At 42.9% G+C, this 13,327-nt stretch overlaps 1 protein-coding gene across 3 annotated transcripts in view; it reads left to right on the top strand.

Annotated features, from left to right (window-relative positions):
- WARS1 (tryptophanyl-tRNA synthetase 1) overlaps positions 1–13,327 on the top strand; it is a 105,432-nt gene that overhangs the window by 66,741 nt on the left and 25,364 nt on the right. For all 3 annotated transcript variants that reach the window (XM_085626358.1, XM_085626359.1, XM_085626360.1), the window contains one exon: positions 7,459–7,578. In XM_085626358.1, the coding sequence (XP_085482484.1) occupies positions 7,459–7,578 (120 nt within the window). The remainder of the gene's footprint in view (positions 1–7,458; positions 7,579–13,327) is intronic.

The following is a 13,327-nucleotide window of genomic DNA, read 5'->3' on the forward strand; positions in this document are numbered from 1 at the left end:
CTGATGGTGTCCTGGTTGCAGGGGTGCAGAGGGTCACCATAGTGATGAGCTTTTCTGCTAGATAGATGAGGTTTTCTCTTGTGATGACTTTGCTGTAATGCAGCTGGTTTTGAAGATGATGCAGGAAGAATAGAGTTCATCAGGATGGGAGCGATTTTTGTCATATTTCTTCGGCCAGGGCTAGAGTGTGAGACCAAAATCCGCCCTGGCAAAAATGCTCAAACCAGCCCTGCTACCTTCGTCTTGTGCTGTCATTCTCTTTCCATCCTTCTGTTCTCAGTCAATCCTTCTCTTTACTTTTTACCACCCCCTCACCCCCAAAACAAAATCTCGCTGTCCCTGAAAGCCTTCCCATGCCTTCTGCAATTAATCGCAGTCCTGACCTGTCAAAACTGGCCTCCAGGGGCTGAGGCCCAATGGAGAAATGCCAGGTGCTATAAAAAGCCTGTTTAGCCCTGCTTCAGGCTCTTGAAAAGGTGTATTGTGCAGTGTAGGATGCCCTTAATTCGGACCAGTGTGGCTTCTCGGAGACCATGGATCTTGGGGTTACCACTATCCATTGGCAACAGTATGTAGGCTTGAACAGCAGTTCTGAAGTTGCTTACTGTGATGAACAGTTTCATTTTCTTTAGATGAGTGATCTTGGTTTCTTAGCAATGTATTCCTTGATGGTGAGTGTCCAGGGGGATTCAGAGTGACTTGGCATTGGACGAAAATTTGGGTTTCAATCTCTCTGGCTTCTTTATACTTTTTTTTTTAAAGTGCTGTCACCAATCTGATGCCTGTGGGTCAGTGGTTAATGAGAGCATATTTAAAATGCATTGATTATTTTTGAAGTGTAGATTGCTGCTAAAATCATTTACAAGTTCTGTCTGACAGCTGTAAAACTGTGCGCATTCCAAGCCATATAAGTAATGTTTTGCAGTTTTGCTCGATTGCTATAACCTACACTTTGAGCTTTCACATGTCCTAACTATGCATGCTGCACCACACTTGATTCCACCCGACTCGGTAATAGACTATGCTCATTTTCCAAGCCCCAACCTTTTGACATCAACATTAACCCCACCTTTTGTTGAATCCCACTACTAATCTCTGATGACATTTTCTTAATTACTTTAATTTTATCCTTTATCACTCAGTCTTGTGAACAGTGTCCTCTTTTCTCATCCACCATACAAAGTTTCTTATTTTAGCCTCAAAACACCAAAATCTTTATTTATTGTGAGCCTCCGATGATCTTCCTCACTTGTTGTGAAAAACAACATGCATAGTGTTTTAGTTGCGCAGTCCCAAACAATTAAAACAAGCATTGGCATAGCCAATAGGTCTCGCTTTTATGACCTTCTAATTGTTTAGCCATGCAACAGTTGCATAACTAATTACTTATAAGGTCCCAAAAGCGAGACCTATTAGCTATGCCAATGCTCGTTTCTGTTTCTTACTGCTCTGTAGTAATGGCGGCGCACGGGTGCCACCATTACTACATAGAAGTAATAAACAGGGGGGGGGGGCGGAAATTGGCTCACGGAGAACATCAAACTGGCACTGCGGCCACGAAAGTGAGGCGTGCGCGCGCCCGCGCACATGCACTGTAGCTCTAGGCCACAGTGGTAGCACTTTTTTGAGCCCTCACAAAAAGTCTCGCCAGTCCAGCGCATGCGCTGGGTCAGGCGAGACCTAAAAACGCCTTTTCATACCAACAAATAGTATTAACCCCAATATTTCAAATTTACCGCAAACGTATGACATAATGTATACGTCTACGGGAGCTCAAGTGTAATTTCTTTTGTAATGAACACGCTTTGCACCATGTACTTTCATTTCTGCTTCACAACCAGTGTGAGCAAGAACTCATGCGACTCACTCAAGGCCAACCAGAGCTTCCTGTATGAGCAGCAGCAACGAACCCCCTCACGGCCTCAAGAAACCTGCATGCTCCAAACCACAGGAAGGCCTTTCAAAGGACCGGTCATCAGGTTATACAATGAACCAACAGCCTATCACTGAGATCATATTAAAATAAACTGAACTGCTACAGATCTAATAAAGCAAAAGCACATAGGGCCAGATGTATGAAGAAACTGTTTTGCGGTTCTCTAATTGCTAATCCTTGGATTTCGCAATTAAGAAATCGCAAAATGGCATGTATGAAAGTGTGTTGAACACTTTCTGCGATTCCCAGTGAGTCGCAAATGACCTGCCTCATGAATATTTGTGAATGGGTTACCACCTACCTCAAGGAGGTTGTAAAATGCAAATGTTTTGAGACCGCATTTTGGTTGCAAACATTCATACATACTGATGCAATTTGGTATTAGGAAGTGACGCCTTAGGCACGCCCCTTCCTAATACCGAATCGCAAACCAAAATTGCGATTAGGTCACAGGTTACAGAATTGCAATTTGTGTTTGGTACATAACAAAACGCCTTTTTGCATTCCCAAAAGGGCCGATTCGTATGCGACCTCAAAAAGACTTCATACACGTGGCCCTAAGTCTTATGCAAGGCTTTCTTTGACTTCTAGTAGTAAATGTTTATAAGATAAATATTAACTTCTCCCCCAAAAAAATTATAGCCCAATTTAATATAACTCTGCTGTTTAACAAAAAATCCTTCTTTCAACCAGCCACTTCAAATGACATTCAGAATGTCAAAATCAAGACACTCTCTTAGTACAAATGCAACACAAAAGTATGGTACTTATTTGCAGTAAGCAGAAGCAAAAAAGTAGGAAGATAGCTGGGAGTGCAGGGCTTTTTATGTTCTTTGATTTTTGTTGAAGTTGTAAATTATTTTAGGTGGCTCCAGGATGTGGTGACAAATACAGGAGACTGCAAAATGTTAACCTCTGGGCTTTGCCTTAAAATCATACTTGAAAAATATGAAGATACATTTTCAGAATATTACTCATTGCTCTATTCCCTTAAAAGTAGAAACTGCTGTTGCACTGCTGACCATATTATGGTATCTCCTCACACTGTAGTTAGCTGTGGTCTACGTCTCTGACAGTGGAGCCGGCCCAGATCTTGCATAGTCTAGGCATAAAATTGCAACATTTCTTCATAACAAGGCTGATTGGATACTGTTTAGCACATTTAAAAATCTGAGCAGAATCCGCATTTTAAGAGCATTCACCCAATCCCACTATGACAACCTTAACTACTAGTACCTGGAGCAGTTAGTATTCAATTTAGAAGTTAACAGGGTTAGTTTAGAGACTTCACTTCTCGAACATCACATTGTGTAATACCCAAGTTTCCCATCCTAAAATTATTTTAGATTACTTGGAAAAGTGAGCAATATGACAAATTGTGAATACCTACTTAATGTCCAATTTAATCACTGTGATATTAAACGGCATATCATCTACATAAAGCAGAAATGTAATCCATGACCATATAAGTAATTTTAAATACTTTTATTGTACAGCACACTTTATAGATTAAACCGTAACTAGATTAAAAGATTTCCCTAAAATAGAGCCCTGATTGAAAGGGATTTAGTGTAACAGCCAATCCTTCAGGTGTTTCTTGAAGGACAGCAAAGGGCGATTTTCTTGAAGGGAAACGTGATTCTGGTGTGTACGCCCAGGCACTGAGAATCTTCTGGGCATGTAATTAGACAGAAGTACCGATTATATCTTCCAGATTATCCTTTGTGTCGGATAGTTCAGTGGCATCTTATTGAGGCACTTCTGAACTAGAACAAGAATTTTAAAATCACTTGATATGTTGTTTTGAGTTGCAAGTTACATGTGTGTTCTCTGTGAGTTTGTACAGTGCAGGATTGGTGAGTGTGACCACCTTCACAAAATGGTGGTTGGCCTCCAGATTCTTTGTTCTTCCCCTTCAACGTGACAGTCTACTTCCACATTGTCTTTTGATCTTGTAGAGAAACTTAGTGTTTGGTGAGTGGAATGAATAAACGGGTGCTTACATGCACTGCTTTTACTGAGAGCGTTTTGTTTTAGTAAAAGCCAATATTTATTTGCTTAATCACTTAACGCTCTTTCCCCCTCTGCCTTTATGAAGACCTGGAAAGTTGCTTTCTTTCTTGATTGTGATAGGTCTTAAAGTTTTAACAAAGTATTTGTTTTGGTAGGCCTTGGTCTTCTTTTGGTTCCTGTGAAGAACGCTTCTCTTGCTTGCCAGCCAGTGGGTACACTTTGACTGGACCACAAGGGAACTCTTCCCTGGGGTTTGCAGTTTCCTTCAGGCCAAGAATTGGCCTAGAAAGTTAGAGAAGCTCCAATGCTCGACCTTTCTAGGAAGAAGAGGAAGCGCTACTACTGTTGTGACTAGAGGAGCAGGCCCATGGTGGCTAAAACTGAAGTTGAGGCTTCCATGAAGGAGTGAGCCACTCTGGGGATTGCACAGATCTTGCAACCGAACTAGCTTGGACTGACCTGAAGTATATGTGTGAGTAGCACCTTTGTTGTGCATGCATTGTCCCACTGCCCACAGTGCAGCATCCTTACCATAGGTGATATATTGGTGCCCATTTCTAGGCACAGTGTGAAACATGGTTTTTTTTTTTTACTCCAGGCCTTGAGAGGGGTGTTCATATACCTTCAGCCAGTCATTTTGATTTCCAAACAGTGGAAATGGTGTCACTAGCACTTGCAGAACAAATCATTATCGTTTTAAGTTATATCTCAGTCCTCCAGTCCCAACAACTGAGCACATGGGTACAATGGGTGATCTTGCACAGAGCAGTTTTGACAGCGACATACCATTTGGGGGTTAGGGTTCCTGACGTTTGGTACCTCTGAGGTTGCTTGTTAGGCATTAGCTCACTATAACACCAGTAGCCCCATTCATTGACGTGTGACTAGTTAAACTCCTAACTGATTCCTCCTTCAACTCTATCCCCAAGAAGTTATTAACTACCTGTACCCCTAGTAGCTTTAGTAAGTGGACAGCGAGAACTGTGAACTGCTGTTAACCCTTTCCATGCTCATGACGGAACCACTCCGTCATGAGCCACGGGTGCCGTGTGGTCATGACGGAGTGGTTCCGTCATGCTGCGGCCGTTGGCGGCCGCTCCGCCCACGCGGCGCTAATTCCCCGCCTGTGCGGGCGATTAGCGCAGTGGGCAGAGACGTGACGGAACCACTCCGTCATGAGCACAGCTCACCCGTGGCTCGTGACGGAGTGGTTCCGTCACGAGCACAGCGCCACCGCAACTGCCCCCAAACCCCCCCAGCGCCGCGGCGGAATTCCTGCCGCGGCAAAGCAACTGCTTGGACTTTGGGGGGCCCCTTGTTTTTGTTTGTGTGATGGAGCTTAGGCTACTGAATTTTTTGGACAGTTTTTTGCTTGATACTTGCCCGAGAGGGATCCAACCTCTTATACAGCCTTGTACTGTGAGTTTCATAGCCAGCTTGATACATTGTAGCATCCTGTCCGGTGCTTTTAGTTACTGACAGGGTGAACTGTACAAAGACTGAAGTACCACACCAGAGGCATTTGCAGTTGTTACAGAGAACATCAGCATCTTTTCCCACAGACTTCATTGACCTTAGGGTCCATGTTACTTTAATTTTGCACCTTCCTCCATAAACATTATAATAATGCCACCTGTACATTGGACTCCAAAAATATGCTACGACCTTCTGCTATTTTGTACACTTCATTAGTTTAACTATCTTGTTTTCCTATATGTAATTAAGAGATCTATAATGTTTCATAAAGTACAGCTTTTTCATGTGACCTACAGTTGCTGAGTTCCAAACGCCACCACCCCCTGTAGTAAGCTTCAACATTTTGGCATGCCAGACTCCTGTTTTCAAAGAGAGTAACTTGGTTATGTAGTGGAGTACATTAGTAACTAGGTACCTGTAACATCACTGGTAAATGGCAGGTCCTTCCTCACATGCTGCCCTGCAACCAGTGAGAGTCCCAGGAACCTAAGAAAAGGCTTTGGAGGCCAGGATACTGTACCTGCAGAAGCTTGCTCCCCCCACACACTATCTAGGAACCTCTTGTCATCCATATTTTCTGATGACAAAAGCACATAGGCGGTTCGTGTGGGCTAGGCTCCGTGAAACTTGTTCAGTTCATACTTACGTACACATCCTATATTACCTGCTCTTCATAAAACTGTTGACCAAGATGTCAAAAAGATCTTTGACTATTTCACTGCATTTTTGGCTGCAACACCAAAGCGCTGCTGATTTGCTGGCCTGTTATCCGCACCCATCCAACTAGACACAATGGCCTTTCTATCTCCATCTGTACCACAACTGCCACCCCTTTATAAGAACTGAACTCTGGTGCATCACAAGTCTTAATCAGGGCCACTGGAATGGTATGATTGTGTGGCTGCGGCGATTTTTGCATAATTATAAATTTGATGCACTTGCCACATAATCCATTATCTGCTGCATAATCAGATTTTAACAAAAATAAATTGTTACTTGCTCAAACAGTTAGGAAGTTGCAAAAAACGCAGCGACGCGTGTTGCCGCACAGTGGAAGGCCCCTTGCAAAGGTTGACTTGTTACTTTTCTGTGGCTTATTCCTGTATTTAGGTGTTAAACTGGTACTAATATGGTCAGTCCTCTGAGGATGGGTCAGAGGGGGAGGGTTGATTGGAAACAGAGCTGCTACATCTGTTATTTCCCTGATGACCAAGTGTGTAAGGATGCTCCCTTGTATGGCGGGTGCTGGTTGCCTTGGTTCTATGTATAGTTGTCTTGAGGTGTCATCGGGCAAGTAGGCAATTGCACTCATGGATAACCTGTATTATTCGATTGTAGCTATCTCTGTTTTATCTTCAACTCCGGGTTATGTCTGGCACTTCAATGCGCCCTATATGTTTTGTTCTGTGCTTGAAATCAATAAAATACAGTGTTAAAAAATACAAAAACACTGGTACTAAGAAGGTGCAAGTAATGCCCAGATAGTGTTAACAAGCTTAAAAATGACAAAATAATGAAGTAATACTATCACAAATGTGCAGCATAATGCTGTATAATTTGCCTTTTCTTGCGCATAATTTACTCAATCCTTTTGAATAATTTGACCCTCCCCTGCCGCATAATTCCAGTGGCCCTAGTCTTAATTCAAGTGTGTTCCTCACCCAAAACACCTCTCTCCTCGTTAAGTTGGCAGTGGCACAAGTTCAACCCATTTACTTGATCTTCATCAACCGCATTTGATTTTTGGATCCATGTTTACTTATTGATTATAACAACTTGCTTTTAAGAGAGTGCACAATTTCCTGCTTTGTGCAATAGGCGTCAACTGAAATAAGCACATGCCTCCATTTGATTTTGTTCTATATTTCTCACTTGAGTTTTTTCTGCATATGGTCTACCACAATGGTAAGCATCAGTGCAGCATGATATGGCTTCAGAACAATTTGCCTTGCCGGATTTATTTTTTAATGTATTACATTATGTTCAATTGGTTTTTCTTGTAACCATTTGGTTTTTTTTGTCTCTCTTTTTAGAGATATGAATCAAGTCCTTGATGCCTATGAAAATAAAAAGCCATTTTACCTTTACACAGGCCGCGGGCCTTCTTCAGAGGCAATGCACGTTGGTCATCTGATCCCGTTTATTTTCACTAAGTAAGTACCCGAGTACCTGGGCATTCGTTTGTTTAATGGATGCGTGTCCTGTATTTTCAGTAATGCTTTGGGCAGCGTAGAAAGTCCAGAATCAGGTGTGAATTTTTAGAATAAAACAAATTTGAAAGATAAGAAAAAGTGTTTATTCCATGCTGGTAATTCAAGTGCAGTTAATTTTGCTGTCATCCTCTCTTCTTTTTAGTAAAGTAACAAAAGTAGAAGTGTGTTTTATCACTAAGAAACTGATGCTCATTGAAACTCAAACATTTTACAATCCTTAAACTCCCCATCCTCTTCTGGTGCTGCACTTATAATCTAAAACAGGCTTTGTTTCCAGGTGGCTCTTCATCGTCCAGTCATGTTGAGACTAATTCCTGTTTTTGTCATGTTTGTAGTTTTAAATAGTCAACTTTTACATGGTCACTTATTATTATAAGTATTTATATTTGTTTTTTTCCTAATTATATTTCAACTAGGCGAATGCACACCACTTTGTAAATTAAATTGAGATTGCAGGAGAATTCCCTTCATTATCACTAGAAACAGCGAAGAGGAATAAAAATAGTGCTGCTAAACCCATTTTATTTTTTTTAATGAACAAAAGATATGAAAAAGATTGAGTTTCTCTGGATGGGTGTTTGAGTTTTCTTTGCTTGTTTACTGCTTCTTGTGTTGCCCCCTGATGCAGCTAGAAGGTTGATGCAGAAAAGCTTAGCCTATAGATCCATTTAGCTGCAGTGTTTTGCAGCACAGCGATATATTTAGTATGGTGTCACAAAACATCTTTAAAGCAAATGTTTATACTGTCTACCCCTGTAGCATTTACTATAGTTTGTCAGAACAGCTAAATATTATAGCATATTGGACAATAATCGAATGCACAACATTGATTTGATCAATCTTAGTTCAATTGAAAGAGGAATCGCGTGTAGGCCACTACAAGTACACTCACCGTGGATAGTACAGGGAAAGAGGAAAGAGGAAAGATTGTTAGTGGAGCCTATGCAATATCTATTCTCAGTGCTGCACAGGCAAAAGAGGCTTAAGCAAGATCCATGTGAGTCGTGAAACGTCCTTTACAACGAAGGCTTCAGAACGACAAGCCTTTACAACGAAGTCTGAATTCCGACGGACGGAGGCATTACTACGCTGGATTTTACAACAAATAAAGCATTACAACGAAAATCTTTTAGACTAAAAAGAATAGACCGCTAAGGCAGGCAGCATATTTCACCAACGAGTGTTGTTGATAGTGCGCATTTAGGGGTAAGGGATGTGCTTCTCGTCATTTCGACAAAAAAGAAAGGCAGAGGTCCCAAAAGCAGTGTTGAGTCAATGCCTGGTATGGGTCTTAGGCCTCAGAGCAGTACAAGGGGTGGTTTTAGGGCTATGGGTGTGCGTCCCTTAAAATAATCAATTTTGCCTCACAGCATAAAACTAAACACTGCAGCACAAACCTTGAAACTTGCAAAATGCAGGACTCCATAAGAGCAGTCTATTTTCTTCTACTCAAGCGGCAATGAAACAGAAAGGGAACAAAGACCGCATAACGGAGAGACCACATGATCGTCATGATTACGTCAAAAAATTTACAAATAACACACTTACTGTTCTGAAATGTTTACGTGCAGTGAGGCTGTCAGTTACAGATAGAAAGAGCAGGCAGTGACGCTTTCGGCAATAGGTTACACTGCCTGAAATGAAATAATCAACATAAAGGTAGGACTACGGCAGGAACCTTCATTCCACGTTTCACAAAAACATAGGTATTATTATTTAATACCATTAGGCATTTTACTGTAAGCATGGTATAGGTATGGGAGATATTGTTTTTGGTGTGAATAATTGGTGGCAAGTGGACATAGCTGCCAAGATGTCAGACTGCTCACGTGTGACATTTTCATAATTTCAGTGTAATTATGAGTGACATTCAACAAGTATGAGTGACACTTTATCAGAAGCAAAATCAAGGCGAGGGAAACATATAAATATGAGAAATTACACCCATTTGAGCAACGAGAAACTCTAAACAGATCTCAAAACTTCAGCAAAGCACCATAAATGGAAGGGCACTGTGAGAACCTACTGTACCAAACAGGATATTAGAGGCCATAGTGCTTGCAAATAAGCCTCGTGTGACATTTTTATGGTTTCAGTGCACTTATAAGTGACATTCAACTGCCAAATGTGTGACACTTGAACACTTTCAGCTATACAAATCTGCATTTATGGCAGCATTTGATTGATAGATAGCATTTTTAATTCTATATACCAGCATAATTGAATATTACCAAATGACATTGTAAATGGCAAGCTGTATGCCTCGTCCGTATACAAAAATAAGGGCCCAATGAAGCATGACTGAATTATATCTTAATGCTGATAGGGACAACAAAGTCCATGGCGAGCCTCTGCTTCCACTTGCTGGAATAAGACAGGGGTATTATATTATGAGGCGAGTTGTTTCGTGTTGAAAATAAACGCTAAGCACCGAAGCTGAGACGGTGCGCTGCAGCCACTTATAGACTACTGGAGCACTGCCAGCAAGCTCTGTTGGCCAAAGAAACTCTCTGCCTCAGTCTGGCACTGCAAGGAGAACGAACTTCTAGTAGCAAAAGTTGGTCCAGCAAGAGAGCACTTAATCTATAAAATGGGGGCATTGTCTTGAGAGTGTGGGAGCGGGGCTATTATACTCTCAGAACTTCATTTCTCAAGAGGGTCTTATTTCTGATATTTTATGCCTTTCTGTGCACTTCATTGCTTGGTTTTACTCATGAGAAAGTGTTCAAGTGTCACACATTTGGCAGTTGAGTGTCACATATTAAGTGCACTGAAACCATAAATATGACCCACATGAGGCTTATTTGCAATAACCCTGGGCGTAGTTCGCGAAGTAGCACTTTGCGAAACTACGCAAAGTGAAGTTCGCACTACGCGAGCTACGCGTAGCACTCCGCGAACTGCGTAGTACCTTGTTCGCACTGTGCCAGATGTCGTTTTCGATGATTGCACAGTGCGGACAAGCAACCGGCACTGTGCAATCATTGAAAATGGCATCTTGCACAGTGCGAGTTGTAGTTTTCTGCTGCTCGAGTAGATTTTTACTTGAGCTTCAGCTTTCTCAACGCAAACTGGTAGTTTCTCATCGCGAGCGGTCGCGAGCATACGCGACCACTCGCAATGAGAAACCTGACCTCTTCGCGTTGGGAATCTCGCCGGGAGGTTTATTTTCCATGCTCGCGATCGCTAACTTGAAGTTGCTGATCGCGAACAAGGAAAAAGTCTCGCCGGGATGTCATTTTGCTTGCTCGCGGTCGCCAACTTGACGTTGAGGACCGCGAGCAAGCAAAAAATGACCGCAGCACTACGCAACACTACGCTACGCGTGTTCGCACTGTGCTACGTGCAGTTCGCGTAGTGCGAAGTAGCGCAAACTACGCAAGCGTAGCGTAGTGCTTTGCCCAGGCTTAATTTGCAAGCAGTATGGCCTCCCACATTCTGTTTGATACAGTCTGGTTTCACAGTACCCTTCCATTTCTGGTGCTTTGCTGCAGTTTTAAGACCTTCTTAGAGTTTCTCGTTGCTCATTGGGTGTAATTTTTTATATTTGTATGTTTCCCTCGTCTTCATTACTTAATTTTGCTTACGAGAAAGTGTCACTCATAGTCGTTGAATGTCACTCATAATTACACTGAAATTATGAAAATGTCACACATAAGCATTCTGAAACCTGGCACCTATGGGCAGTGATGACGTCCTGGGGGCCGGGCCGGCAGTATTTTGAATTGAAATAAAAACACCCTGGTGCCAGTCAATAACACCGACCCTTTCTAGGCTGGCTAGCACACAGTGTACTGCCAAAGAGGCTGGGGTCATGATGCTGTGTGTACCAGAGTTGCTAGCCCTACTCACTGAGTCCTGGTCCAGACCGAACTGGTGGCTCAGGAGCACTGGGAACTGTGAGGCCTAGTCAGGTGCATCCAACAACAGAAAGTTAAGCAGTCAGCAGAGCTCTAACAGGCATGATCATGCTGTATCAGCTCAGGTCATGACACATCTGATGACGGTAAGGCTAGCATTGTCTCCACCTACACGTCCTCAAATAAAGGTTTACATTTTTAGATTGTGCCAGACTGAGTTCACAATATAGTCCATGCCTTTGCAGTTACTCTGTGCAGACCACCATTAACACTGGTGGTTTGCTTGTAGAACGCATGTTCCTAGCTTCGGTGTCGAGGCCGCCAGTGAATGCAAAGCCCTGTCAGTGTCTTCGTGCTCTGGATATTTGAGTGCACAGTGACTGTTATCGTACTACGCTGTATCCCTGATCAAGGAAGGCCTGAGAAAACGTAACACTGATTGCTTGTTTGTAATTATCCTGCCTCCACTTCATTGGAGTGGGTGTCACTCTTCTCCAAGCAATATTCCTTTCCACTCGTCATCTAAGAGCACCCTAAACTGAGGCTTCAGCCACAAGACTCTGGCTTAAGCAGACTACATTCTGACATGACATGGATGAAAGTCTCCAGAGGTCCAAAACAATAGCAGGCACCTCTTTGCAGGTCAGAACTTCCAGCAAGGCAGTTCAGGGGAGCTGGTGGTGAAGTCTTTGTATCCCTGAGACTTCAGAAAAGGAGGCAAGCTCAGTTTCAAGCCCTTGGAGATCTTCTTCAAGCGGGGGACACAGCAAATATCAAAGTCCGTTTCTCCTTTTCCCTGGCAGCAAGTAGCCACTGCCGCCAACCCCAGACAGCAAACAGCACAGGGGCAGTATTTCCTCTCAGCTTCTCCAGCTCTTCTCCTTGGCAAAGGTTCCTCTTGATTCCCAGAAATGATCTAAAGTTCTGGGGTCTGGGTTCCAATATTTATACTACAACATCCTTTGTTCTCTGGTGGCAGAAAAGCCCTGTGCTTGGTCAAAACCATTTCTGTCCTCTGGTGCAGCTTCCTGGCAGGAGGTGAAGATAGCATTGTGGAAGGCAGACCAGGCCCATTCAGGGGAAAGGAAATGTCCTCCCCCTACTCTAAATGCAGCCCAGGTCTATTCAGCCCAGCCCTGACTCATCAGGCTCTCTGGAACCACTGCTACTCCCCAGCCTCTGTCATCCAAACCAGACATGCGATACACAAACCTAGCAGAGGCACACTGGATGGCTAAGCAAGAAAATACCTTCTTTCTAAAAGAGGTATTTTCAAGCACAGAATGTAAAAATCACCCTAACTAAAAGATGCATTTTAACATTCTGAGTTCAGGCATACTAAACTTTATTTTCCTACCTTGTTACCAGGGGTAGTTGTGTTTATAAGATGTTACAAGCAGACTCCCCATTCTATCTTATGGGAACAGGTAGCCTTGCAGTAGTGAAAACGAAATTGGCAGTAATTCACTATCCGGACATGCCACACACACCAGGACCTGTCCTACCTTTCACATACACTGCACCCTGCCCACAGGGGTACCTTGGGTCTACTTTAAGGGTGACTAACATGTGAGAAATGGGAAGGTTAGGGTTACTTGCCAAGTCGACATGGCAGTATAAGACTGCACTCAGGCTTTGCAATGGCAGGCCAGAGCTACATTTACAGGCTGCTTATGTGGGTAGCACAATCAGTGCTGCAGCCCACTAGCAGCATTTGATTTACAGGCCCAGGGCACACACAGTGCACTGTACTAGGGACTTACTAGTAAATCCAATCCGTCAATCATGAAAACACCAATCCATAACAACAATTTACAAAGGGAGCACTT

The sequence above is a fragment of the Triturus cristatus genome, chromosome 9, assembly GCF_964204655.1.
Source record: "Triturus cristatus chromosome 9, aTriCri1.1, whole genome shotgun sequence".
NCBI classification, from domain to species: domain Eukaryota; kingdom Metazoa; phylum Chordata; class Amphibia; order Caudata; family Salamandridae; genus Triturus; species Triturus cristatus.